The sequence below is a fragment of the Sceloporus undulatus genome, chromosome 6, assembly GCF_019175285.1.
Source record: "Sceloporus undulatus isolate JIND9_A2432 ecotype Alabama chromosome 6, SceUnd_v1.1, whole genome shotgun sequence".
Classification (NCBI taxonomy): Eukaryota; Metazoa; Chordata; class Lepidosauria; order Squamata; family Phrynosomatidae; genus Sceloporus; species Sceloporus undulatus.
In genome coordinates, this window is record NC_056527.1 from 1,053,467 (window position 1) to 1,081,401 (window position 27,935).

Consider the following 27,935-nt stretch of genomic DNA (forward strand, 5'->3'; position numbering starts at 1 on the left):
CTTGTGCTTTGGCCCTCAAAATTACAATGTGGGTATTACTACTGCTGCTATTGTTATTGTTCCAACCACCCCCCTCTACTACTGTGGTGTTCCCATTCTGTCTCCATCCCTTCTTCTCCATTCTGTCTCCATCCTCTCCATTTTCAGGAGAGGGCTCCGTGGGCCGCTGCTTCTCTGCCTGGCAGTGCCAGGACATGCCTGGATTGCAGAACGCCTCACTGCTCAGCCTGGAGGAGTGCTGCAGCCCTTGTGCTTTGGCCCTCAAAATTACAATGTGGGTATTACTACTGCTGCTATTGTTATTGTTCCAACCACCCCCCTCTACTACTGTGGTGTTCCCATTCTGTCTCCATCCCTTCTTCTCCATTCTGTCTCCATCCTCTCCATTTTCAGGAGAGGGCTCCGTGGGCCGCTGCTTCTCTGCCTGGCAGTGCCAGGACATGCCTGGATTGCAGAACGCCTCACTGCTCAGCCTGGAGGAGTGCTGCAGCCACCCCTGGGGACACAGCTGGCAAAACGCCTCCTCCCAGCTCTGTTTCGGATGCTCCTCTCTCACCCTGAAAGGTGGGTGCCCCCTTGTGCCTTTCCTGGAATGTGATGTTCAAATGTCGATCAAGAGGCCAAGGGTTATAGGACACCTCTTGCCTTCTGGGCAGAGAAGCAGAGGCCCCAGGGGCTGATCCCGGTGTCCTTCCTTCTCCCCAGATGACCTGCCTTCCCCCTTCTTGCTTCGGCTGCCAGGCCCCACAGCACTCCTGGCCCACTCAGGGCATCGCCAGCGCCCCTTTGCCACGTGTGTGACCTGGGCCAGCATCCACTACCGCACCTTCGACGGCAAGCATTTCCGGTTCCATGGGACCTGCACCTATGCCTTGGCTGCTGCTTCTGATGGCACCTGGGCCATCTACCTCTCTTCCAGCCACAGGGGCTGTACTTCTGGCCGGTGCCCCAGGGTAAAAGAGGCATTGGGTCGCCCCACTTGGCATAATCAGAGATATTTGGACTCTGGGTGGCCGGACAGTGATCTGGGCTGATGGGGATATTGGGTGACCTCTTTCTCTCCTGGCAGACCCTGCGCATGCTGTTTGGCCTGGACTGGGTTGTGACTGAAGGCCGGAACCTCTCCGTGAATGGTGCTCCGGTGGCAGAAGGAGAAGCCCGCTTGCAGAAAGGTGAGAAGGTGGAGGGAGCACCCATTTCCCAGCTCTCCTGCTTGGAGACCTGGATGGAGGATCACCCAGTGGCATCGGGAGCAGGGATTCAAGCCTTCCCTTCTTTCATCCTCATGTGCAAGATGGAATCATTTCACAAGTGTTCTTCCCAGTGGGTGAGATCACAGGACCTTTCCCACACATTTCGATGGGTTTTTACACCTAAGAATTGTTTTGCAAAGACAACAAACCTCCCTCAAAAACAAAAAGCAAAACCCCCCACAAACCCACTCCACCCTGAAATGTTGTTTGCAGACACACCAAAAATTCTTGGGTTCTCTGGAAGAAACCAGCAGCATTTTGCACAGAAATCAGCATTTTAAAAATTATTTTCTTTGCTCAAGGTACATTGCTTTCCGCCCCAATTGTTGCACCAATTAATCTTCCATTGAAAAGGCTCCTAAAAGTGAAAATTCTTGCAGAGGCTGGCCTTTTTCTTAGTGTGGGTGTTTTTTTGAGACACCTTGTCTTGAAGGTGGAAGGTCAGTTGCAACCTTGCTTGTGGCTAATAGGGGAACAGCACCTATCTGCTCCAGTTTTGAGTCTGAATTTGCCCCCTCAGGAATCAGCGTTTGGTGGCTGGGGGACTTCCTCTTTGTGGAGAGTGGCCTGGGGGTCCGGGTGAAGTTCGATGGGCATGACACCGTCTACATCACCGTTGGAGTGGATCAGAGAAGGGCCACCCGAGGGCTCTGTGGGGTCTACAACGACGATCCTACAGGTAACCCCTCTCCAGGAGTTGGTCAACCCCAACCTTCCCCACTCCTAAAGGGAGGGGAGGGTAGATAGGGTGCCCCTTGGGAGAAGAATTCCCTTTTGGTGCAATTCCTCACGTTTCCATCATACACGCCAACATTGTACCAAGGAAAATGGATACGCTTGTCTTGTACAAGTATGAAAGGAGTGTGTGTTTGTGCCATGATGGAGAGAGACAGAGAGCACAGACTCTACTCAGGAGCTTAAAGGAAGGATGGAGTGCAACATTACTGTCATTGCCATCTTCACCATCCTCCTCCTCCTCCTCCTGAATTCATTTATCACTCTCTCTTTTTACCAAAAGTGGCACTCAAGGTGGCTTGCAAAAGTTGAAACAAATGCCAACAAACACACATACAAAACATAGATCAAGCCATACAGAAAGTTCTTCTTAAAGTGCAATCGGATGATCTACAAAGTCAAAACCATCTAAGACTAATCCGTTGAAAGACAAAGAATAAAAAAAGGCAGAACAGCAGACTATAAAAATGCCTTGTGCAGCTACTTCCTAAAAGCCTGTTGGAACAGAAAAAATTTCACTTGCTGATAGAAGGAGGGCAAGGAGGGAACACCCCTGGTTTCCCTAAGAGAAGGGGAAACAGAGCCTGGGAACAGCCACCAAAAAACCTTCTCCTGTGTCCCCACAAAATGTACTTGGGAAGGGACTAGAGGAGAGCCCCTCCCAGACATCCCAGAGCCAAGGCAGGCTCATGTGGGATGGTGGCAACCCATGCAATTGGGGAGGCCATCAGTAGGCCCTGAATGGTATGGCACTTGCTAGGAACTGGTACCCAGCGTCACGTTCCCTCTGGTCCTGGAGGTGACAGTTGCCTCTCATTCTGGAGAAAAGGAGTCTACACAGTATTATATATATAAAGCATCATAATAATAAGGAATGAGGAGCGGGTCTTTTTCTACTGCCACTTTTCTTCCCTCCCACTTCACGGTCCTTTCCTGCCCACAGATGACTTCCTGCGCGTGGGAGGAGACGTGGTTGCTTTAGCAGCCAGCTTCGGTAATTCGTGGCGTATCCCGGACTCCAGCTCAGTAAGTGCCAGGCAGAAGGCGGGCAGCAAGGAATCCATGGATCAATACACACTGTCCTAGAGACCCTGCTTCCACCTTGGGATACAGACTCACACAGTTGCCTGTGATGTAGTTTGCTGGGAAAAGGCAGGCCAGACTCTGTTCCTTGGCCTAGCCAAAGAAGGTAGCAGTTCTTGTGAATGGTTGGGAGACTGTGGTTTTTAATGGAGCAGCAAGAAGCCAGAACTTTCTGGCTTAAACTCTTTCCTTGGTGAGATCTGTAACTACATCTGGACGCTGGCACATCCATGCTCACCCTCAGGGGACGTCTGTGTACCTAAAGGACTGTCAACCCTAGTCACCACAATTGCACACTGCTATGGCAGTTATGTGGAAGCATGGTGCTTTGACTGTGTGGTTTGAAAGGCTTCCTGGGGAGGCAGTTCACCTCCTTTTTTAAATCAGAGGTCACTCCAAGGAATGTGGACAGACTGAGGGCCACATGTGCATTTTGCCCACCCCTAATCTAGAGGGCACTGCTGTAATGGGCCTCTTTGCAGGGCATCCCATCCCTTCTGCCAGGGGGGCACTTTGTCATGAGACTACCTGTGGGGAGCAGTTGTCTTGCCTTTACTGAGGGGTCAGGTTCTCAGGACGCAGGACTCAGTGCCCCACATTCTTACAGACTGTATTTTTTTGCCTGCTGTAGAGCACCTGTGAGGATGCTGCAGAGGAAATGCACAGCTGCCATGCTACGGTGGCAAGCCACGCAGCTCAGCAGGAGGCGGCATCTGTGTGCCAACAGCTGATGTCCAGCCCTTTCAGCCAGTGCCACTCGGAGGTTGGGCGTCTTCCTCGCTTTCCACTCTGTCTGCCCCCCATCCTTCTGGGCTGTGCCTACTACATGCCCACCCAGCATAAACAGCTTCTTTAATGACTCCTGCTATCCTTGCCAGGTGGGACCCAGTGACTTCTATGACACCTGTATGTATGCACACTGCAGCCAAGCAGGGGACAACGCCATCTGTGAGACCTTTGCCAGCTACGCACGAGAGTGCGCCCAGCACAGCATCTTTGTCAACTGGAGGCGTCCCGGATTCTGTGGTAAGGAGACGCAGGGAAAATCACAGAGGCATAAAATCCCAGAGTCTACACCATCCAGAATACTCTGGGCTGCTCATTCTGGAGTATTCTGGTCCTGTAGCTGCCCAGAATTTCCCCTGTTATCTCTGCATTCTAGAGTGAGGTCGGATGGCAATCTATACATGTGTCCCGCCGTGCCACCAGGCTCCAGGTGATTACATGACTGGGCACCTTGTGCCTTCAGATGGAGCAAGTTGTGCCAGCAGCACTAGCGCTGGGTGGCATAGCAGGATACTGTGTAAACAGGTGCCCAGCATTGCTCCAGAGTGCTCTGGATTTTCCTGGAAAACACAGAGCAAAAAGTAAGGGTGTCATAATGCAATTTAAGGCAGAAATGGCCTGGATTCAATGAGAAATCCTGAGGACAAACCACTGTTGAATTGGGGCTTTCCCCTGCATCATGAAGATAGGTCATAGTGAGGGTGGCAGAAAACTGGTTCATTTGGCCTATGTAGACATGCCCACAGATGTGACCACAAGGGCCACCTAGTCCAATCCCATTGTGCCATGCAGAAATATACAACTACAACACTCCTGAAAAATGCCCATCCAGTTTGTGTGTAAAGAACTCTGAAGAAGGAGAGCCTGCCACCTTCAAAGGCAGTCTGCTCCACTTTGAAACAGCTCTTACCATCAGGAAGTTCTTCCTAACATTTTAGGTGAAATCTCTTTCCTTGCAATTTTAATCCCCTGATTCATGTTTCAATTGCTGGAGGGGGAGAAAGCAACCTCACTCCATCTTCTAAACGGTGACCTTTCAGATGATTGAAGGTGGCTCTATCATGTCACTTCCCAGTCTTCTCGTCTTGAAGCTAAACCAACCCAGTTTGCTAAGCTATTACTCAAAAGGCTTTATTTCCTTTATTTCCTTTTCTGGACACATTCCAGGTGGTCAATATCCTTCTTGAACTGTGGTGCCCAAAACTGGGCACAGCATTACTGCAGGTGTGGTCTGAGTCTGATCAAAGCAGAAAACAGTGGGACTACAGCTTCCCTTGTTTGGTGCCCTATACCAAACAAGGTGATGCAGCCCAGAATTGCACAAGACAATCTTTCTACTGTTCAATTGTAATCTACTCTCCTATAAATTAAAAACGTTAGACCTGATCCTCCCCTCTGTCACAGCAACAGGCCTCTCCCCTCCTCTCTGTGACAACCCTTGGGGTATTTAAAGAGTGTCACCCCTCAATATGGTCCTTCAGATAGCCCAGTCCTGAGCATTGTAGAGCGTAATAGGTCATAGATCTCTCATCCAGTGGGGGAATCTTGTTCTTGGAACAGGTGGGCTCATGCTCTGGAGCGTGTTCAGAGGAAGGTGACCAGAATGGTGAAGGGTCTAGTCATGTCCAGACTGGCTGAGGACTCAGGACAGGACTCTGAGCCTGACCCTGACCCTAGCACTGCCCTGAGAGCTCCAGCAGAGGCTGTGGCTCCAGTAGAGAACCAGGAGCCAAGCCTCCAGGCAGCAGGGCCTTCTAGTAATGTGGGCATGGAGGAGAAAGTGGAAGATCACATGCCTACCTTCAGCCAGAGAAGACCCAAAAGAGTGTGCCTCTGCCACTTGAGGAGGCTTTATGCGAAACACCAACTCATTAAAGACCCCCGGCACTAATAAGGGCTGATGAGAAAAGCCTGGGAAGGACGCCAGAGCTTTGGTCAGAAGTTATCTGCGTTCCCTGGCGAAAGGACCATATTGAGGGGTGACACTCTCGATTTGTCTTCTCGGCTTGGACCTTTGATTCTCGGATTGCCTGACCATCTGGCTTATTTGGAACCCTTGACCTTCTTGGACTGAGCGATGACACTCTTGGCTTGACCATTTGGCTTGCACCTTGACTGACCACAGATCTTGTTACTGGACTCTTCCTTTATTTGTAAGTCTGCTCTTTGAGGTTTGCTTTAAATCCAAACAAGCTCTGTGAGGAGTTTCTTTGTTTTCTGGACTGGTTATCAGCTGCTGGCTATTTTCCTGAACAGGTCTGGAAACAATGTTTATGAGGAGAGACTGAGGGATCTGGGGATGTTTAGCCTGGAGAAGAGACAGTTAAGAGGTGATTTGATAGCCCTGGGATGTCATATTGAGCAAGCTTGGTTTCTGCTGTTCCAGAGACGAGAACACAGAGCAATGTGTTCAAACTCTAGGGAAGGAGATTCCATCTAAATGCAATAATAGGAAGAATGTCCTGACAGTAAGAGCTGCTGCCTCGGAGAATGGTGGAGTCTCAGTGGATGCAAACTACAGACAAAGAGATTCCACTTCAACATTAGGAGGAACTTCCTGACAGTAAGAGCTGTTCAACAGTGGAACACACTCCCTCAATGGAGGGTGATGGAGGAGTCTCCTTCTTTGGAGGCTGTTTTTAAATGGAGGCTGGGTGGCTGTCTGTCAGGGGTGCTTTGCTTCTGTGTTCCTGCATGGCAGAAGGGGGCTGGACTGGATCAGGGCCCTTGAGGTCTCTTCCGACTCTAGGATTCTAGGATTCTACCTCCTGCTCTTCCCTCCCAACAGAGAAGTCCTGCGTCCAAGGCAAGCACTATTCAGATTGCGTGTCCTCATGCCCTGCCAGCTGCGCGGCGGTGGGTACTGCAGAGGAAGGACATTGTCGGGATGAGTGCGTGAGCGGCTGTGAGTGCCCCCCAGGTCTCTACCTGGAGCAAGGTGCCTGCATCCCAGAGAGCCAGTGTCCCTGCTTTCACCGGCGCCAGAAGTATGCCCCGGGGGAGACACTCCAGCAGCACTGCAACCAGTGGTAAGTCACTCGTGGCCCTTCCAGTCTCACACAAGGGAAGGCACCGCAGCATGGAGGGGGGCTGGGAGTCATTCCAGGGCTTGGCCACAGGAGACCCTTGAAGCAGTCTTGCGAAAGAGGACAGGAGCATTACTGTGCAGTCTGTGTGGGATGAGGATGCTCTGGCATCCAGCATCCCCTGCATCTCCATCCAGTCACTTCACTCTGTTGCTGGATGCCATGAAACATCCACCAACATTCAGACTACATAAAATGAAGATGCCAAAGCCACAGATGCTGGCGAAACATCAGGAACAAACTCTTCTAGAACATGGCCACAGAGCCTGGAAAACCCACACAAACTATAAATTAATGTATTTTATTAAAAAATATTTATATCTTAATAAATATCTTATATTTATATTGTGAGCTCTCTCAGGCAGGTATCCAAAGAAAAACCGTTTAGGCAGACCGAAACAGTTTAAAATGATAACAATAATTAAAATAGATTAAAAAACATGTTAAACAATTTGGTAAATTAAAAGTAGGCTTAAAATCACACCCAGTCATGTATATAGATATTTTGGAATTAGACCCCAGACCCACCTGGTGCAGAAAGGAAGCCAGGGACCCCAAAGGGAGAGTTTCCCACAATTTTTGCTGCGGGAGAGTCTCCTGGAACCAAACCCCATTAGATCCCAAGGGCTCACCGTATGTTTTTAGTATGCTTACATTATTTCTCACTGTTCACATTTGCAGGTTGGTTAAACTGACTTTATTTGCATGCTACTCTCAGATCGCATGATATAGTGTTGAAGCTTTGTGAAGGTGGGCTGGTGGTGGTCAGAAGGAGGCAATGAAACCAAAGTAATGACGATGGACCCATCTTTAAATATTTGAATACTCCTGACTAAGAGAATTCCAAAATGACAAAAATCTACACAAAATTCACATATGGGTTTTTTAAAAAAAATCTGTGCCGGGAGCCACACGTTTTCCATACAGAAAAATAACATTTCTGTGCAGAAAAGCCTGCCTACTGTGCCCAAATACCCAGCTTGAATTTTGTGCAGAATAACTCCACACTGCGAATAATCGTCAAAAAAGGAGCAGTCTCTAATGAGGGAAGAAAATGGCTACACTTATTTGCTGCTATCTTAGAGAATGATATTTGGGAAGCCTTCCCTCCCTGCTCCGGACTCTCTGATGCTGACCTCTTCTGCCTTTTTGCCCACAGCTCCTGCCAAGGGGGCCACTGGCATTGCTCCCAGGACCCATGTGCCGGGGAGTGCGCTGTGCTTGGCCACTCGCACTACCTGACCTTTGACCGCAAGCGCTACTCCTTCCGCGGGGCCTGCGAGTACATCCTGGTGCAGGTGAGGACTCTCGCGGAGGTGGAGGCACTCAGCATTGCCTTCAATGGGGAAGCGCTCCAGGCTCCAGGGCCAGCTGCCGGCCTCCATAGAAAGGAGGCTCAGTGATTCTGCTCTGGGTTTCAGTCCAAACTTTAAAGCACTGAACCCTGCCCTTTAGTTTCAGCACCTTGGGAAGCTCTATTAATTGTAGAAGAGTAAAAGGAAATGAGGTCCCACGTGCTCTTGATGGTCCAAAAGCTTTATTATCTTAGAAAGCCCGACACGTTTTGACCTTGCCTCCAACTGGCCTTCTTTAGGGGCTGTTACCAGACATTTCTGGAGTTGCAGTCTGCACTTGGACACTCTTTGAGTATCAGAAGGGAGCTTTCCAGTTTTTGTTCTGTTCCTCCCTAGAGCTCTATTAATAGTGATTCTGAACTAGTAAAAGAGAGTTACACACTTACACATTGACTCTCTATTATTATTATTATTATTATTATTATTATTATTATTATTATTTTAAAGTATTCATGTATCATCTTTATAAGGAATATAAGGGGCTCTGGGTCAGCTCAGCCTGGCATCCTTCTGTAGGTCGCTAAAATGAGTGCCCAGCTTATTGGGGGCAATTAGCTTACACTTTGTAATGTAATATAATGTCATGTAATAATATTTAATGGGTCTACTCTAATTGGAACCAAGTAACAGGATTCAGGCAAAGGTTTGTACTAAAACTCACAGCAGAGTCACATACCTCCTTCTGTAGAAGCCAAAGCTCTCTTGCTTTGTAGCTTCAAAACATCCATTTAAATCTGTTCCGGGGCGCATGGGAATGTTTCAGAGGTACATTTCTCAGAGAAGATTTCCCTTGCTCTAGGCTGCTGTTCTTGCCCAAGCCAAGCTGAGATAGCTGTTCCTCCATTTTAACCCTCAAAACCATTTTAACCTTCCTTCAAAATGCTGAATGCCTTTTTGACAGTGCTGCTGGGGTTGGATGGGGGATGACCAACTCTGGGCCCAGTCCAGTCTGATGCACCCGGTTACCAAACAAGAGAAGTGGGGAGGATCTGCCATCCTGCGCGGGAGGCCCACCCTGTTTCCTTCTGCTCTTGGGGGTTTTCTTGCAGGATTTTGTGGATGGGAAACTCCAGATTACAGCAGAAAATGTGGCGTGTGGGAGCCAAGGATCCACCAGCTGCCTCCAGGCTATCAGTGTCGCTGTGCAGAAGGTCTCTGCCCGGCTCTCCTTCTCAGGTGAGAGAGGGAAGAAGGAGGACTGATTTGGGGTGACAAGGACTCTTCCATGGGAGGACCCCAAAGCTGCAAAGCAAGAGGTGATGCGGTTGGGGATGCCTTCCACTACCTTCATTCAATGCTTTCACTTGGAGGAGGGTTGCCATTTTGTACACCAGCGCTAGAGCCTTGTGACTGTGCGCATGGGACCCCGCAGAGATCCTGCCTGTGGCCATGGGGGCAGGTGCCACAAAGTCCGAAGGCTGTGGAAGGGCTTCCACAAGAGTATGTGCCGCAGCTTAGAGCCCCAGGACTTTGTTTTAGGGAAGAGAAAACAAAGGGAAGAGAATCTGTTGTTTATTTGTTGTTGTGTGCCTTGGTGACCCTGTCGCAATGGGCGCCACTTTGCCTACTCTGTTCTAAGTCCTGGTCTGTTTCTCCCTCCCTCTCCCTTTCCTCCCTCTCAGGGGAGGTTTCGGTGAACGGGCAGAAAGTCAGCCTCCCTTTTGCCAGTGCCGACCTGAGTGTGCGCTGGGCTTCTTCCTCCTTTCTGCTCCTCCAGACCTTTGGGGCCCACATCCTCTGGGGCTTGGAGTCCCCTGCTGCCTACATCACTCTCCAGCCCAGCTTCGCCAACAAGGTGAGTGGAAGACGAAGACCCATTTGCCCCACTTTCCCCAATGGCAGGATGCCCTCCAGCCCCATGATATCCACGTGGGTCAGAGATTCACTATGGAGAGGACCAAAACCCCTGTGAGATGGGGCAGCTAGTGCTCCCTTTGGCAGGAGGGCTATCTCTGTCCTTGCTAGCCTTCTGGCCATTGTGAAGGCCTTTTGGGGGTTGGTTGGCTTGTTGGCAATATTTATGGTCATACGACACTTTCTTAAAGAAGGAGTGAGCTCCCAGCACAATTTGGGAACCATTTTTGGGTTTCCAGACCTGAGGCCTTGGCCCTGAGTCTCAGGATTTGGTTTCTTTTCTCTGCGAGCAAAGGGGTGGAATCTCAGGGTGAGAGGCCAGTCTTGAAAAGTGTGTGTGTGTGTGTATGGGCAAAAGTGAATGTCCTTTCGGAGGCTTTAGGAGGCACAGACCCCTGACAGGCCTCTCCTGCTGTATGTTGATGCCTTTCACCTGTCCGCTCCATTCTCCAGGTGCAAGGCCTTTGTGGCACCTACAATTGGAACCAGCAGGATGAATTCACCACCCCGGAGGGCGACGTAGAGCCCAGTGCCACTGCTTTTGCCCACAAGTTCCGGGTCACCCACGACTGCCCCTTTTCAGCCGCTTTGGCCCCTGACCCCTGCAGCACCTATGCCCAGCAGAGGGAATTTGCTGAAGCCACCTGCGCTGTCCTCCATGGCCAGTCCTTCCAGGTGAGAAGGAGGATGGTGCAAGGTCCAAGGCGGGAGGAAAAGCAGCCCTGGAGGAGCCATTGCCTCTGAGCCCCTTGGAGGGGACAGGCCCCACATTTCAGGATCTGCAAAATCAACCCAACATACGACGGTAGAGCAGTGGCAAGGGGGCTGAGGGCAGTTCCCCATGGCACTGCATCCAAACATGCCTAAATGCCTTCTGTCCCCTCTGTCTCCCATTTTGGGAGAGAAACAGAAACAGTTTTTGGGTCTGTTTCCTGAGTGGCTTGTATGCATTTGGAGGGCTTTGGGAATGATTTTTTTTCCTGAGACAAAATCAATTTCAAAATTGTGTAAAAATTATCCTATGGATGATGGATGACAATCTGGGGGCCACACGTTTCCTACCATTGATATGAGCCCCCTAACTCAAAGGTCCAGTTGCAAGGGCAAGGAAGGAAGGAGGCATGTGCTCCTCTCTGGGTGCTTTTGCTTCTTCGGGATGAAGCTAACTTTGAAAAGATGCAGCACATTTCAGAATGACTTCTTCCAGCCAAAATAGTATTCCCTCACTTATTGGGGCAGCAAGTAGAATCATCTTTCCAAGATGATAACTGACTTCATCTCCCCTTTCCCTTGTAAGGTGGCTTCGCAATATTAATTCTTGCCCTTGTTCACTGATTCCCAGTAATTTGTCTCCAAAGGCAACAGAGGCTGCTGCATTTTAACAGGCAAAAATGCTTACGTCCAAAGGTTTCCATTCTAAAATGTGAACTTAAATAAACCGACTCCATGGAGACATTCAACAGTATCAGATAAATGTTTAATCATATTTAGATAAATATTTTACATGATTCTATGTATTTTGGTATTTATTTCCCACCCGCGACATAAGATCTCTGGGAGTGTACAGACAAAATAAGCTACTTAAAACAATTTAGAACAGCAAAGAGTACGTTCAAAAGCAGTCTGTCTATGTCCTGTAAAGTACTGTAATGTGAAATATTTAAAGCAATATATATACAGTACTGGTATATATGAATAATTTTTATTTTTGTATATAATTTTTATGAAGGAACGTGACCAAGGAACCGTGAGATTCTGCAGTTTTCCATTCCCAGCACAAGACATGCAGAAATACTCCTTTTATTTTGAGCGTCCTCATGATTTCTGAGACCAGGTTTTCTGAAGATGCTACCAATCTATCCCTGTCTTCTCTGCAACCCCCATTATGGCCTAAATCCCATTATTAGGTTCGGCTAGAGTAGCCTCATTGAATCAAATGCAGTGAGCCTCATTGAATCAAATGAATGAAATGTATGTTGACTCACCATTCAATAGTTGATTCAATGGCAATTCAAGAATGGATCCTGACCTCCATGTGTTTAGGTCCCTCTCCAAAGCTGAATCATAGAATCATAGGCTTGGAAGAGACCCCAGGAAGGGCCCTGATCCAGTCCAGCCCCCTTCTGCCATGCAGGAACTCTCAAGTAAAGCATCCCCTTTGACAGATGGCCATCCAGCCTCTGTTTAAAGACTTCCAAGGAAGGAGACTCCACCAAAATCTCCATTGAGGGAGTGTGTTCCGCTTTCAAACAGCTCTTACTGTCAGAAAGTTCCTCTTAATGTTGAGCTGGAACCTCTGTTCCTGGAGCTTGAATCCCTTTACACTTGCTTCTTCTGTTCCCTTTGGAGTGTTGCAGCACAATCTGTTTTACTGTATGAACCTTGAATTCAATCCGTATCTCAGTTTTGGTGACAGTGCTTAGTCCAGCCATTTTCTTTCTCATCTTGCAGCCCTGCCATGACCTGGTGGAGCAAGAGCCTTTCTACCAGCTCTGCCTTCATGATGTCTGTGGTTGTGCAGCTGGCAGTGATTGCTTGTGCAGCGCGGTGGGTGCCTATGCCAGGCGCTGTGCCCAGGAGGGAGCCCTTGTGGCTTGGAGGAACCAGAGCTCCTGCCGTGAGTTTCCGGGGGGAATGGGTGGATGAGTGGGCCGGGCGAGGGTCTCAGGGGAATCTGCAAAGGGCGTTATAGGAAGAAGGAAGAGGGCAAGAACGTCGGAACGTTAAATTGGTTCCCCACCAAACGCTGAGGTGGCACCTTGGACAACAGCTTCATAGTTCGGAACAGTTCTGCATTTTGTTCTCTTATTGAAGCCAACTTGTTTTAATACTCAAATAGTTTAATTCTATTTTAACGTTCACTTTTTTGTTTGTAGTTAATTGCCTTGTGAGTTGTTTTGAGTCCCATTTCTTTGGGGAAAGTGGGATATAAATAAATAAGGAGAAATTGTGTGAAGTGAGAGGAGAAGAAGGGCGCAGAATTGGGGCGTGTGTGTCCTTTTTTGGACTTTAGCTCTCAATCTGGCTGAGGGATTCTGGGAGGTATAGTACAAAAAAAGCAGCCTTCTCAGCCTCACCTTGGAAACCTTTCCCAGTTCTGTAGCTAGAATTTGCTGTCTGTGGCTGCTGTGTGCGTTTACGCTGTTTCTGATTTATGGCAACCTGTCGGCATCTTTCTCATGGGGTTTTCTTGGCTGTATTTCTTGAGAGGAGGTTTGCCTTTTTTGCCTACCTCTGAGACTGAGACAGTAGTATGCCTGGCTCAAGTTCATTTGGGGGAATTTCCATGGCTGAAGAGACCAAGGCAAACACTCAAAGCGCATAAGGATGAGAATACAATGAGAATGCAACAGCGCATTCCCTGTTTGGCACATGCCCCACGGCTGCCCGTTTTGTCCAGTACTAGCATAATTCTAGGCCTCAGCCCTCTGACCTTTTGTCTTTATCCCCACAGCTGTCCAGTGCTCCGGGGGCCAAGTGTACCAGGAATGTGCTGCCCCTTGCCAAAGAACCTGCGCAGAGCTTGGCGTGGAAGCCTTTGGCACTTGCCGGGAGCTGGACCGGCTCTGCGTGGCCGGGTGCAACTGTCCAGTGGGGCTGGTGTTAGATGACCATGGCCAGTGTATCCAGCCAGCCATGTGCCCCTGCGTTCACGGGGGAGAAGCACATCCCCCTGGTAGCAAGATCCAGAAGAGCTGCAACACCTGGTATGTGCCTCTCTCCCCTTCTGCCTTGTTGCTGTTGGGTGGTTTATGACTTATGGCAACCCTAAGTGAACCAGTCACAAGGTTTTCTTGGCAAAATTTCTTCAATGGTGTGGCCCCTGACATGGGAGAAACTGGCCCTTGGCTCTTGCATAGTTGCCTTCCCCGGAGTTAGTGTGTAAGCTATCTTTAGTCCTGAGTACAGAATACAGTAACAGTCTTTCTGAAAAGCAAGTTTCCAGTCCTTATGGATGGATGGAGACTGCTTCTCCCCATAGGAGCCTGTCAGAAATGTGACATCCTCAGAGGAGGACCTGTTGTGTGTCCCAACACCTTGTGAAGTTAGATTGTATACCCAACAGGTCTTTCTTTTTAGCAGTGCCTTGTCTATGGAGCTTCCTGGCCAAAGAACTTAGACTGGTCCCATTTCTTTTAAGGCTCTGCTCAACAGCCCAAGCACTGCTGTTTTTTAATGTCTGGAATTGGTATCTTAGCATTGTTTTAAAATGGTATTTAGGATTGTGAAGTCGAAGGCTTTCACGTCTGGCATCCTGGAATAATTTATTCCTGGCTGGCATCTTCATTCTTTTCATCCGGGCTTTCTCTGAAGATGCCAGCCACCAATGCTGGTGCCACATAGCCTGAAAAACCCACAAAAAACTGTGGATGCCAGCCATGGAAGCCTTCAACTCCATATTTTAGGATTCTTTAATTGACTGCTTAATTTTTTTTTAAAAAAGATAATTTTAATGTGTTTTTAAAATGTTTTTATCTTTGTCCTGTTTTTAATTGCTTTTAGCTATCTGTCTTCTCAGAAGTCCTTTTGGACTGGGAGGTGATCTAGGGATATCTAAAATAAAGAAAGAAGGGACACTTGTGGGTAGCAGTGCAGCTGGTGATATCTGGGAGGACGTGCCAAGGGGAACCACATGTCCTCCCGCTGTCTGTTCCCTGTTGAGCCCTGCCAGGCCATACCAAACAAAATGCCCGTCCCATCTGATTTTGGAAGGTCAGACCTGGCTGGTACATGGCTGGGAAACCATGGTGCAAAGGATGCTAGAGATTTCCTTGCTAGGACTGAGTGAGAATTCTGCGTGGCTTCAGCCGGCCAGAGTTGGCTGCGCTGGCCTGGCTGGATCCCAATGATTCAGAAAATGGGCATCAGCTTCCTGCCACACGGAGGTCTTTCTCTGGCACTGTTTCCATGCTGTGTGCCACAGGTTTGAGTGGTAGGAGATGTCTGATGAAATCTCCCTGTGACCTGTCTATCTCTGTCCTACAGGATAGGTTGATTTCATTGAATGTCTTTGCCACGTGATTCCGATGATGCCACACAACCACCCGCCTAGGATCTGTGCCTTCCAGTCTGCTTTGGAGGAGACTGGCGTTGGTTGTGGGTTATGTCGAGGTGGGCAGAGAACCAGTGCCAGTTGGGTGGGACTGGGAAGGAGCTAGGGAATAAGCCTGGCCAACTTTTAAGACCTTTGGGGAGGACTTTCCCACCACATCTATGGACTTGGTTGCTGCGGATGTGGGAGGCAGGGTCTTCTTGGTGGCTGTATAGCAGATATTTCAGGAGACAAATCCAAGGAGACCCGAGAAGTCAAGAAGGCAAGTTTTATTAGCTGGCTGGCTTCAGAGGAATAACTTCCCCAAAATCTGAAGCCTTTATCAACAGGTAGAATCCCCTTTTATAGGGATTCAGACAAAGAACTCTCAAGCTAGCCATTGATTGGTACAAAGGATTTAAACACAGGTATATTTCGTTCAATCGTTGGCTACAGAAATGTATATATTTTGAAGTCCACGTGGGTATCGCCATCAATCCCCCGTCTCAGGATGGTTTTACTCACTGTTCCAGCCTGGCATTTCAACATTCCTTATTTTGGCCTAATGCAGACATTTAGATGCCACTTTGAACCATAAACAAGCCTGCGTTGTCATGAAAAAGCCAGGAAAAGATCTCTCTGAGCGATTCGGTTATCTGTCACAAGAACAGTCCTACCTCCTTATTTCATATCCAGGCATTTTAGCTCTGGGAGGAATCTACTGCAGCCTTTAAAAACCAGACTAACTGCTACCTCTCAGAGGGCCTTCTCTGCAATGGCTCCCAGACTATGGAACGGTCTGCCAGACGAGATCCCTCAAATTGCCAGCTTAGGCAGCTTTAAAAAAGCTGTCAAGACGGATCTCTTCCGCCAGGCCTTCCTGAATAAAAATGCCCGGCCACAGAATGACTGCCCCCGCATCATGTATTAGCCCCTGCTCTGTCCTCGCTGTATTTTATTGTGCTTTTAATAGATGTTTTAATTGTACAGTAACTTGTTTAATCCTGTTTTAAGGGGGGGAATTTGGGACATAAATTTGTAAATGTGGATTTTAACATGTTGTAGCCGCTTTGATTGTCTTGTCACAGAAAAGCGGGATATAAATAAAAGTTTTATTATTTATTTTATTTATTATTTATTTATTAATATAGTGGCTTTTTCTCTCTCTTTTAAATTCATCTGTGTCCTCCATGTCCTCCTCATCTGCTTCCAGGCTGTGCAGCTCTCCTTTACAAAAGGCTAGTCTGGTCCCTGCAAAAAGACCCTTTTAGGGAGACAGGCTTTTGCTTATTAACTGGTTGATGAAAAAGAGTCGTCCAATAAGGATTGCTGTCCTTTTGTCATCCTTATCTTTTAAATGCTTTTACACTATTTTAAGTTAGTGCTGTTTTTAATGGGATGACCTGTTTGTTTAATTATTTTTTAAAAAAAATCTTATGCTAATAATTCTTGTCATCTTGCTCTATTTATTTGTATCGACGACATTCAATTTTTGGATTCATTGCTCTTTGTTTAATGAAGCTCACCTTGCTGCTAAGGTGCGGGAAGGGAGTTGTAGCAGCAGTGTATGTGTGTTATTTGTATAATTGCTCGCTTGAAGGGGACCAGTCCCACCCTAGAGAGGACATTTGGGGGAGAAACTGTCCTCACACCCCTATATGTGGCTGGCGTTTTAGCATCTGTCTGAATGGGGCCTGGGACTGCACAGAGGAGAACTGCCCCCAAGCCATCGTCTGCCCTGGAGAACTGGTCTATGCCTTTGGCTCATGCCTGCGGACCTGCGAGGACCCAGAAGGCAACCTCACCTGTGGACCTGGCTCCTCCGACAGCTGCGTTTGCCCTCCTGGCACCGTCTTCTTGGTTAGTCCTGGTTGGCACTGCCCAGCTCCATTCTTTTGGGATGGTATTCTATTTACTGTTACCCAATCTTTTCCAAAAAACCTGGAATTCAAGATGGCTTAAGCTATACATTACAACATCCCTCTCCGTGAGACCGGTACTCATGGTTTCACTCTCCTGTGTCCCCAAAAATATGGTCTTTCTAGACCTCTGGAGGTCCTCCAGCATTTCAATTTCTGCCAAAAAGATTGGATTCACTATTATCTACCCACTAACCATGGGCCCCCAGGGCTATTTTTATGGCCACCAAAGTACCCCCCCCGGCAGGGGTCTTGCCCCAAAATATACCCAGATGCTCTTGGGGAGGGCATTTTAGCCTTATTTGCCCCCCCCCCCTTGGCAATTTTAGGCTCAAGAGTGGACTTTTGAAAAGAAAACGAAACAGGGAGTGGACAGGGAGTGACTTGTGGTCACTTCCAATTGCTAGAAAAGACCTGAGCATAAAATAGTTCATCCTCCCTCACAGATCATGGCAAACATGCCCCCCATGACCCCCAGAGGGCATTTAGGGGCATTTGAGAGCAAAACATTTGCTTGGCTCTGCCACCAGCCAATGGAGCCTCCTCTCCATCTCCTCTGTCTCATTCCTAGAACCATGTAAGGCTAAATCTGCCTGGGAAGGCTTTTGCATCCTCTCCTCTTCACCCGCTGGCCTTTCCTCTTTCAGAACGAACGCTGCGTCTCCCCGGAGGAGTGCCCCTGCCATCACAACGGCCGCCTGCACCAGCCCAACGGCACCATCGCCAAAGACTGCAACACTTGGTAAGGGAGAATTCATAGAGCCTTATCACACTAGACGAATCCTGCTCAGAAATGGGATTTTAAAGTAGAAAAAACCTGCAAATGGAGGAAGTTTTCAGATGCGTTTGCACCAAAGAGCAATAAAGCAGAAATAAAGCAAACGGAAAGTCGACAAAAAGTTCCCGGAAGTAAAAAGTAAAAAGTTCCCGGAAGTAAAAAGTTGCTGTTTTTGTTCACTTTCCGTTCGCTTTATTTTCACATTATTGCTCTTCTGAAAAACATCCTGCATTTGCTGGGTTTTTCCTGCTTTTAAATCCTGTTTCTGCCCAGGATTCGTCTAGTGTGATAAGGTCCATAGAATCATAAAATCAAAAGAGTTGGAAGGGACCACAAACTTTTGCTAAGCTCAACTTTTGGATTACTTTTGGTTGGAAAAAGGCCTCTCTTGGGCCAAAAACAGCCCATTTTCTTTGTTGCTTAAAATATGCTAAAATTTGTTCACACTAACCTTTGTGGGCATTTAGGGGAAAATGGGGCGGGGGTGCGCAGAAAGAGCCCAAGGCCTCAATTGTGGACCACACATTCCCCACCACTGTCCCACGTCCAGTGCTGGTGTTTCAGCGTCCTTCCATCTCCCTCTCCCTCAGCATTTGCCAAAGCAGACGCTGGGAGTGCACCCACCGCCACTGCGCTGGGACATGTGTGGCCACTGGAGACCCTCACTACATCACCTTCGATGGGCGGCCCTACACTTTCTTGGGGGATTGTGAGTACGTCCTGGTGCGCGAGACCAGCGGCGCTTTCACAGTCACTGCTGAGAACGTACCCTGCGGCACGAGTGGCACCACCTGCACCAAATCCATCGTGGTGCTCATTGGCAACATGGTGATTCATCTGCTCCGAGGTAAGGGAAGCCTGTGGATAGAGAGAGGGAACTTACACCCCACTCCCCTCCTCTTGCCAGTTGAGCCCCTAATGCCACCTCTCTCTTCTCACTCCAGGCAAAGACGTGACGGTGAACGGGGTCTCAGTGCGTCCTCCAAAGACTTACAGCGGAAACGGCTTGACCCTCGAGAGAGCAGGGCTGTTCCTGGCCCTCATTTCTCATCTGGGGCTGACGGTTCTCTGGGACGGAGGTGAGACCTGGCGGGGCATCCTTCTTCCATTCTTTCAGCCCTCTTCTGCCTGCTGCCAGGTGCCCAAATCTGCATGTGACAGAAGGCCATCCAACAACGCAAGGACTAGGGATGTAATCCTCGCCTTTTTTATTCCCTACAGATGAAGAAGAAAAAATGCAAATGTTTTTGCCCTACTGGGGTGATTGGGAGAGATTTGGACAATTTTGTGAATGATTGCTTTACCCTTGGGGACTTAAAAAAATGAAAATGTCATCTGCATAGAAAAGTATTGAATTTCATACAACAGTTTTTGCACAACAAGTTTCGGGTGGGACAAAAAATTGTCTTTTGCTCAGATAGAACGTATTTTTTTAAACTTTAAAACATTGAGCGTTTGGCAGCAAATGTAAATCTCTTGATGCAACTGGGATGTTTGTAAGAAAGTCCCAAAATCTGAAAAATCATTAAACATTTACAAACATTCTTGTAAGATGCTGAGATGTGTTTAGAGGCTCTTCCTGACGGAGGAAAAGAAAATCTGAGAATTGGACTTTTTGTGCCCATGGATTTGCAAGTGATTTTTGCTTGAAAACCATGCAGCAAATTCCCCACATGCTTGAAAACATAAAAAACACATACCCAACCTCCCAGAATCCTCCACTGCTCCCAAATCCCTCGGTTTGCCTATGTAGAGCCATCTCAGAATGGTGTCAGGAAGCGATGCTGTCCGTATTCCCGTTAGATTAATGCTTTTCTGCCAGATTTGATTTAAGTTGGAAAGGGATTTATATATAGGGTATATGACAAAAGGTTAAAGCCGCTGGTTCTAACCCAAGTCATAAGCTGAAGGGGTTATGGTGTTATTAAAGGCACTAGCTGCTTCTTAGAAGTGAGCATGGAAGCTTTGGTATGCATTAGTGTCCCAACTCTGGCTGTGGCCAGAGGCTTGGATAAGAGGTGGGAGTTTAAAATATAATATTGTATAGGCTTGCTAGCACATAGATATATAATATTAAGGTGTGATTATATTGGTAGTTTGATTTCATATAAGTGTTGATAGCTATAAATATATAATGTCACGGTGCTCTGCATTTGAAAAAAGGGCACAAAATGGATTTATACTGTATATGATTCCAAGGTTGTTATGTCTGGTGGTGGTGGGAAGGCAGTTTATTCATGCAGCTCATGCCAAATGCCAGACTCCCAGACCGTTGAGCCTTATGTCATGGATATGGACAAAGTGCAGGAAGCTTAGAGCTAAAGTAAGCAATCATACGGATACATGGTCCCAAGGGATTTACTATAAAAGTGTCTGCATTGTGACTGTAGACCTGTCCAGAAAGTCACAGACCTGTCTGTTAAGGGTTTCTTTTTGACAGGAAAGCTATTCTTTGACTTAGAGTTTAGAATCTCTCTTTTGGAGCTGAAAGGAGACCTGTGGACAAGCTGAATCTGACAGGTGCAATGTCACTCCTGCTCCCCATTTTGAGACCGGTTTGCTGTGAGTGGGTGGGTGGCATGGAGCCTGCAGAGGATTGCCCCTTTTCTCCCATACAGTTGCCCACTCCTCTTCTCTATGGACCCCTCCAGGCACACGAGTGGACATCAAGTTGGACCCCATGTACCAAGGTCGTGTGGCAGGGCTTTGTGGGAACTTTGACGGTGACACAGAGAATGATTTCACCAGCCGGCAAGGCATTGTGGAGCCTACAGCTGACCTCTTTGGCAATTCCTGGCGCGTCAGCCTCCTCTGCCCAGAAGTTAGCAGTGAGGACTTTGAGCACCCATGCACGGTATGCTCCCCACATCTGCTATGCAGCACCAGTCCACTTCAGTTTGATGGCATGTGATGGCATCCATATTGCCACACAAGGACATGCGGGAGGGATAAAGCATGTTTAACCTTCTCACCATGGCATGCTTGGGAAGGTTGACTTTTCTGGATCAGAACCCCCCAAACCTGACCCTCTTTCCCCAGGTGAACTCTCACCGCGTGACGTGGGCTCGGAAACGCTGCGGAGTCCTCCTGCAGGAGCTGTTTGCCCCGTGCCACGAGGAGCTGCCCTGCCAGCAGTTCTATGACTGGTGTGTCTTCGATGCCTGCGGGTAGGTGAGCCAGGAATGGGGAGCCCCAAGGACTCCTGGTTGGGGGGGGGGAAAGGAGGGTACAAATAAAGATAACAACAACAACAACAACAGGACTGTGGCCATGTTTAGCAATATCAGCTAAAAATTACATTATTCAACATATTATTTTCTGGCAAAGAAGGCATGATGACTCTCCTCTGCAAATACCGGTAATTGAACTGGTGATGCTACTTTTTCTGTGTAAGAAAAACCCCGTCTCCTTCATCTGATGTCTGTCTCCCTTCTTTTCACAATGCATCCGCACCCACACAGGTGTGACTCTGGGGGGGACTGTGAGTGCCTTTGCACCGCCATCGCCAGTTACGCCAAGGAGTGCAGCCAACGCGGGGTCTCTGTCCGCTGGAGGAGCCAAGATCTCTGCCGTAAGTCAAAGCCAAGTCAAGACTGTCCCAGAAACTGAGATTTCAGGACTAAAGAAATCTTTTTATTGTTTATACGGAAAGAGATTTTTAGCCAACTGCTTTTGATAGAAATGTTTGCTGTTGATAGACTGAATGTGTCGAAAGACCACTTGATGATATAGAGGTTGAATCCCATTGGACTTTTTATGAACTAGGGTAATCAGAAAAATGCGATTTAAAAATTGGGGCGAGGATTTGAAGGGTGTGGGCTTGCACTGGCATCCTATTAGTGATGATCGGTAGCATAAAGTTGTGTGTGTGTTTTTATGACCATCATGGATGGAGAAATTCCTTGGACAGTGAGCCCCTGCTCCTTTGAGACTCACTTTTCTCCAGCACTCTCTGGCATTGTTGTGAAGTGGTTGGGGGATGTCCCTTAGCCATACACAAAAAACCACAATAACAACATCATCCTCCAGTGTGTCAGGGACCCTCAGAGATCTTCAGGGATGCATCTTTTGTGTTGCACATTTGGCTCTAGGGATCCGCTTCAAGGCCAGACCCAGTCTCCCTTGACCACTGCCTGCTGTGCCAGGCATGAAGGTGAGTCCGGTGAGAAGGGCAGAGGAGAAGCAGAATGGAGTCCTCCCCAGGGAGCAAACTCCCCAGGCAAGATCTCAGTTGTGTGCCAAACAGCCTACCTTTCCACAAGGCTGATCCAGTAAACTATCTCCTTGTAGTGTTCCTTGGAAAGTTAGCTAACTGACTTCTCAGTACTCCACTTTCAAATGGCTTTAGAGACTCTCTGCCCCCCGCTGCTGGCTTTTCAACCCATACCCCAGTGCCACCCTTGCCCTCACCCTTCTCTCTCTGCCATTTCAGCCATACAGTGTGACAATGGGCTGGAGTATGACCCTTGTGGCCCTGCCTGTCCACAAACCTGCGAGAACTTTGGCCTGGAGCTGGCTGAACACTGTGAGACCCTTTCGTGCGTGGAAGGCTGCTTCTGCCCGGAGGGGAAGGTGCTGCACAGTAAGCAGTCCAGCTGCGGGGAAGGGGGCTGGGGCATAAGGATCAACAGGATGATGGTTGTGGTAGCGGTTGTAGGGATGAGGCTTCCAGGGAGCCATAAATAGCCCTGTTCTCCCAGGGAGCTACTAGCCAGGCAGTGCTGCAGGATACCACCCGCCCGGCCCTTCAATACCCTGCCAGGGAATGAGGGGAGAATGGGGAACCCAGCAGAGGAACACAATGCAGCCTCCATCTTGTGGCTCTCTCAGGCTGAGAGAAAAGGACATCTCCATCCTAGAATGGCTGCTGCTGTAACCATCTTCCCTTCTACTATTTCCCAGTATAGACATGGGTATGTGTGTGTGTACACAGATGCATTTCTGAGAAACCAGAACTGGCCCCCCCTCATCTCAGGCCTGAGCTCAGGGCACAGTCGTTGTAGAAGCACAAACCTAACCCTGGCCCTCTATCCCTTTCTCGTCCCTCCAGGAGGCCACTGCATCGACCCGTCCGAGTGCCCCTGCTACTGGGAAGGCACGCTGTTCCCACTGGGTGCCCTAGTGATTCAGGAGTGTAGGAACTGGTAAGTCTGTGAAGGTGAGCTGCAGGTGTTCCTCCTCTCTCCTTATCCTTGCCACTGCTCTGCACCTGCAATGAGCCTCTCTCCTCTCCTTTGGATTAATGCAATGAAAATGCATCGGGCGTCACTGTCCATAAGGGGCTATGGTCTATTTCAGTCCAGTAGCAGTTGGTGGCTCATATGTCCCTCTGTCTCCTGATGCATCCGGTGGGATCTTAGTATGGGGGGCACTAGCGCTCTCAGGCTGAGAAATCTAAATGCCCCTTCCTAAGCCGCCAGTCCAAGGATTCCATAGGATGCACCCATGGTAGTTAAAGTGGGATTATAGCACTATAATTGTGTTGTGTAAAAGAGGCTGTGAAAGCACAACTGCCACCACCAATAAAGAGTTGCTACTAGAGTCCTCCCTCCACATTTACGGGTTAAGCATTTGCAAACTGGACTATTTACAGATTTCTGTGTTTGACCCGGCCACCGAAAAATATGTTCTCTCTAGGCATCTGTAGCTCCTCCAGCACAATCCTATGATCCATTTTCACCAGACATTCTCCATAGAGTTGCACAGGCGAACCTTCAGATGCCTAGAAATGTGCTCTTTCCAAGTATAAGAATGAGGTTTTATTTATTTTTGTGTGTAAGAAATGAATAACAAATTTTTCAAAAAGACAAGTGTACTCTCCAGTAAAATAATAAATAAATAAATAACTGACTTATATTTGCAGTTTTTTCCCCTTTCACAGGAGAAGAGGGGCTTTCGCCTAATCCCAGTAAAAATTGAAGGGCAATAGTATTAGTATTGTTCCCTGGCAGCCATGTGCCCTGGTGCCCTGTGGTTAGTTAAAATGTATTGATTAGTCAGTTGGCCATATCAAAATGGTGCCCCATGGGAAGAGAGGTCCTAGCCATCCCTGATGCACCTCCTTCTGTTTCCTGCAGCTCCTGTGAGGCTGGTCTGTGGCAGTGCATGGCCCCTCTGGAACCCTGCGATGCTCAGTCCCACTGTGCTGAGACAGAGTTTGCCTGCCACACTGGCGGGCGATGTGTGCCCAGTGCATGGGTGTGTGACAATGAGGACGACTGTGGGGACGACTCCGATGAGTTCTGCGTCCTGAGCTGCGCCCCACACCAATACCAGTGTGTTAGCGGGCAGTGTGTGCCCTGGGGTTACCGCTGCGATGGCACTGCAGACTGCTTGGACCATTCGGATGAGAGGGGCTGCCCACTGCCCGCTTGTGCCCAGCAGGAGTTCCGCTGTGCCAATGGCCGCTGCGTCCCCCGGGAACACGTCTGCGATGGGGAGCTTGACTGTGGCTTTGCGGATCATTCGGATGAAGTGGGTATGTTTGTAAGGAGGGGGAAATTGGGGGCGCAAAAGGGTATTCAAAAATATTTAAAGAATTGTAAGATAAACAAACACAAGATTTTCAAGTGCCAAGAAACCCTGATGAGACAAATCCTGGACTGGTGAGGATCTTCGCAATTTGGGATTAATTCTGTACTAAATTCACTAAACACAGGGGTTTATTTGTGTGTACAGAAAGCGATATTTTCTGCAGAGAAAACAGCATTTGTGTACAGGAAATAATATTTCTGTGCAGAAATCTTGTTTTCTGTCTGCAAAATGCTGTAATTGAGGACTTATTCTGTGCAAAATTTACAGGCGGATGATTTGCTTTTTCCAGGGAGGAAATAGCCTTTATTTATTTATTTATTTCATATTTATTTCATATTTATTTATTTATTTATTTATTTATTTATTTATTTATTTATTTATTTATTTCTATCCCGCCTTTCTCCCCTGAGGGACCCGATTTGATTTTTATGGAAGGGGAACCCATAAAAAGTTTTTCAATGCATTATGATAGACTGTTGGCTGGGGGCTTATGGTGTATTAGTTCAACTCCTCTTGAGGGCAACAGCTTGGGGAAAGACTTCATCAGGCCCTTTTAGACACATCCCTATTGCCCCTTGCTTTCCAAAGTGGTCCTCATTGTCCAGTTGAGTTGAATTTCCATTTTCCAATGAAGTCAGAGAGAGGATCAAGTGACCATGGAACAGGGGCACGAAGGGGTTTCTGTGCTGCAAAATGGAGCCGCAAGGTCATGTGCCTGTAGGTCATATGTTGCATGAGGTGTCTGACTCCTCTCCTTCAATGCCCTTTCAGGTTGCGGCCCCCCTTGTGAGCCCAGTGAGTTCCGTTGCGCAGTTGGGCGCTGCCTGCCCTACCTCCAGCATTGCGATGGGCATGACGACTGTGGGGACTTCAGTGATGAGCGTGGCTGCCTGTGCCCAGCTGGGGAATTCCAGTGCCCAGAAGGGCAGTGCCTGTCCAGAGCTCTGGTTTGTGATGGTCAACCGGACTGCCCCGCTGGGGTCGATGAGGCCTTCTGCCCAGGTGAGAGCATCGGTCACCACAGTCACTCTTCAGAAAACCCTCTGGATCGTTCCTACCACGTCTAGTCCTAGTTCAGTTTAAGCAGGATGGCCTCTGTCTTCTAGCTTTTCATTTGAGGTTGTAGAAGTGGCCCTCCACTTCCCTGCATCCCTTGCTTTTATAACTAGAACCATAGAATCCAAGAGACAGGGATGTAGCCAAGGGGGGGGGATCTGGGGGTCCGGACCCCCCCTTCCATTAGAAAAATGAATGGTGTGTGCTGCTGCGCCGCCGCACTCAAGCCCCAATATAATGGTGGCACTTAGTCTGGACCCCCCCTTCCTAAAATCCTAGCTACGTCCCTGCAAGAGACTCCCCCCAGGGCAATCTAGTCCATCCCTCTTCTGCCATTCAGGAAGACGCAATCCAAGCCCTCCCTGTGACAAATGGCCCTCCAGCCTCCGCTTAAAAAATAGCCTCCAAAGAAGGAGGCTCCACCACTCTCTGAGGCAGGAGCTCTTATGGTCAGGAAGTTTTTCTTATTACAGTTGCCCCTCTGTTCTCAAAGACTTGAATATTCATGGATGGATGACCTCTGTTAAATTCAGTGGGGCATGCCCTTGTGGCACATGCCCTGCACGTGCCCCATTCAAGTCTACTGGGCTTGAATACCGACAAGTCTCCATTTTGGCATGGGGTCCAGAACTGATTCCCCCACGAAAATGGAGGGCCGACTGCACTGTATTTAGGTGGAATCTCTTTCCCTGTAGTTTGAATCCATTGCTCCATTGTGTCCTATTCTCCCTCCTCAATATGACATCCCTTCAAATATTTAAACAAGGCTATCATATCACCTCTTAACTTTCTCTTCTCCAGACTAAAATTACTAGCTTCTTAAGTCACTCCTCACAGGGCATGGCTTCCAGACATTTCATCACTTTGGCCACCCTCCTCTGGACACTTTCCAGATTTTCGCTCTTTTAAAATTAATTTTAATTTTAAAACATAAGCCTGGGGCTTTGTGGAAGCCCAAAATGAGTCCCTCTAGCTTCACTTTCCCCATCGCTGGGCTAAGAGAGGAAAGAGATTTCCCCCTTAATGGCAATAACAGGGGAATGTTTGCCTGACAATCTCACAACCATCTCCCCCTCACTGCAGGCCGAGTGACTTGTGCCCCAGGGCAGCTGCCTTGCCCAGATGGAACCTGTGTCAGCCTCACACAGGTGTGCGATGGCGTGCGTGACTGCGCCGACGGGGCTGATGAGGATCTTGCAAAGTGCCTTGTGACGCAGGCCACACCTTGGGCGGCCACCGTTCCCCTAGGATTCCCTGCCACGCAACAGCCACCTGCCAGCAGGACCCTCGGTGAGCACACCTGGCACATCCAGAAATCCAGTGTGCCCCTGTTGTGTTTTTAACTGATGCCATCTGTTTTTAACTAATGTTATCTGTTGTACATTAACCTGTTGTTGTTCCATGCCTTAATCCATGGGGAGAGGCAGGTAAGAAATCATCATCATTATCATCTGGAAGAGGCCAAGAATGGCTAAGTGCAGTGTGCTTATGTACTACAGTGCGCCCTTCCCTTATGCAAGGGATCCATTCCAGATCCCCCCACCCCTCGTGTAATGGAAATAATGCATATGGTGGAGCCCCATTGAAAACAATGGGGCTTGTGCATGTGGCACGGCATGGTGCGTGTGCTACAGATGTGCATGCCATTGCCTCTTCTGGCACACAGCTTTTAGCATATGCTGAAAGCCACACATGGCATGCCTGTGTATGATGCGGGTGCACCATAATCATAATTTCAGTTAGCTAAAACCCACACACATCAACAGCTATGTCAGGATGAAGAACTTCCAGTTCATGGGCCAGGTGAAGCCTGCAGAGGTTTCCCTTCTGAATTGCAAATTGTTTCTGATCAGTGATTGGAGATAAGACACCAATGACTGGAGATAAGAAATAAGAGGCTATTAAAAGCCGGGGAAGCTGTGGCCTAGCACTGAATTCTGTTTTGCGCCCTGGAAAATCCTTGCATGGAGCTGAGCTCTGCTTTGTAGGTTGGTAAACCTCTGTTCTGCAGCTTTCTCCTGAGCAGACCTGCCTTCAGAGAAGGCTAGAAGAGAGTCTTGAGAGGTATTTGAGGAAGAAGGTGGGGAAGCTGATATGGTGAATGGCAGCTGGAGAAGTGAGAGAAAGAATTGAAGTGAGCTGGAGAGGCAGACAAGGACCTCATTCCCACTTACAAATAAATCGCTTTGCAATCTGAATTGATGGACTGGTTCGGCAGCGGAGTGTGGTTCACACTACATTTGTCCCAATCGCATTTTCTTGCTGTAAAATAAAATAAAACAACCCACTTGTAGTTCCCACTGGCAAATGAATCAGTTCAATTTGAAATGTTTTCAGGATTTTTTCTCTCTGTCCATCACTGCAATTGCATTTATGTCCGTCTGTATGAGGGTCATAGGGCGGGTGAACACAGGTTGTTAGTTTCTGCTTCCCCACCTGGCGACCCCTTATCACGTCATAGTAA

The 27,935-nt window shown here is 48.3% G+C and overlaps 1 protein-coding gene across 1 annotated transcript in view; it reads left to right on the top strand.

The window, feature by feature from the left end:
* The window catches only part of LOC121932821 (SCO-spondin-like), a 143,447-nt gene that overhangs the window by 3,721 nt on the left and 111,791 nt on the right, over nt 1-27,935 (top strand). Inside the window, 26 exon segments of the mRNA XM_042471812.1 lie at nt 394-564; nt 706-953; nt 1,070-1,172; nt 1,774-1,932; nt 2,932-3,014; nt 3,703-3,834; nt 3,950-4,097; nt 6,646-6,886; nt 8,103-8,241; nt 9,348-9,474; nt 9,921-10,093; nt 10,606-10,827; nt 12,604-12,769; nt 13,607-13,859; nt 16,861-17,044; nt 17,751-17,845; nt 18,472-18,728; nt 18,826-18,960; nt 20,533-20,735; nt 20,921-21,048; nt 21,343-21,452; nt 22,314-22,463; nt 22,932-23,025; nt 23,959-24,359; nt 25,187-25,417; nt 26,555-26,761. Coding sequence (XP_042327746.1) covers nt 394-564; nt 706-953; nt 1,070-1,172; nt 1,774-1,932; nt 2,932-3,014; nt 3,703-3,834; nt 3,950-4,097; nt 6,646-6,886; nt 8,103-8,241; nt 9,348-9,474; nt 9,921-10,093; nt 10,606-10,827; nt 12,604-12,769; nt 13,607-13,859; nt 16,861-17,044; nt 17,751-17,845; nt 18,472-18,728; nt 18,826-18,960; nt 20,533-20,735; nt 20,921-21,048; nt 21,343-21,452; nt 22,314-22,463; nt 22,932-23,025; nt 23,959-24,359; nt 25,187-25,417; nt 26,555-26,761 — 4,560 coding nt within the window.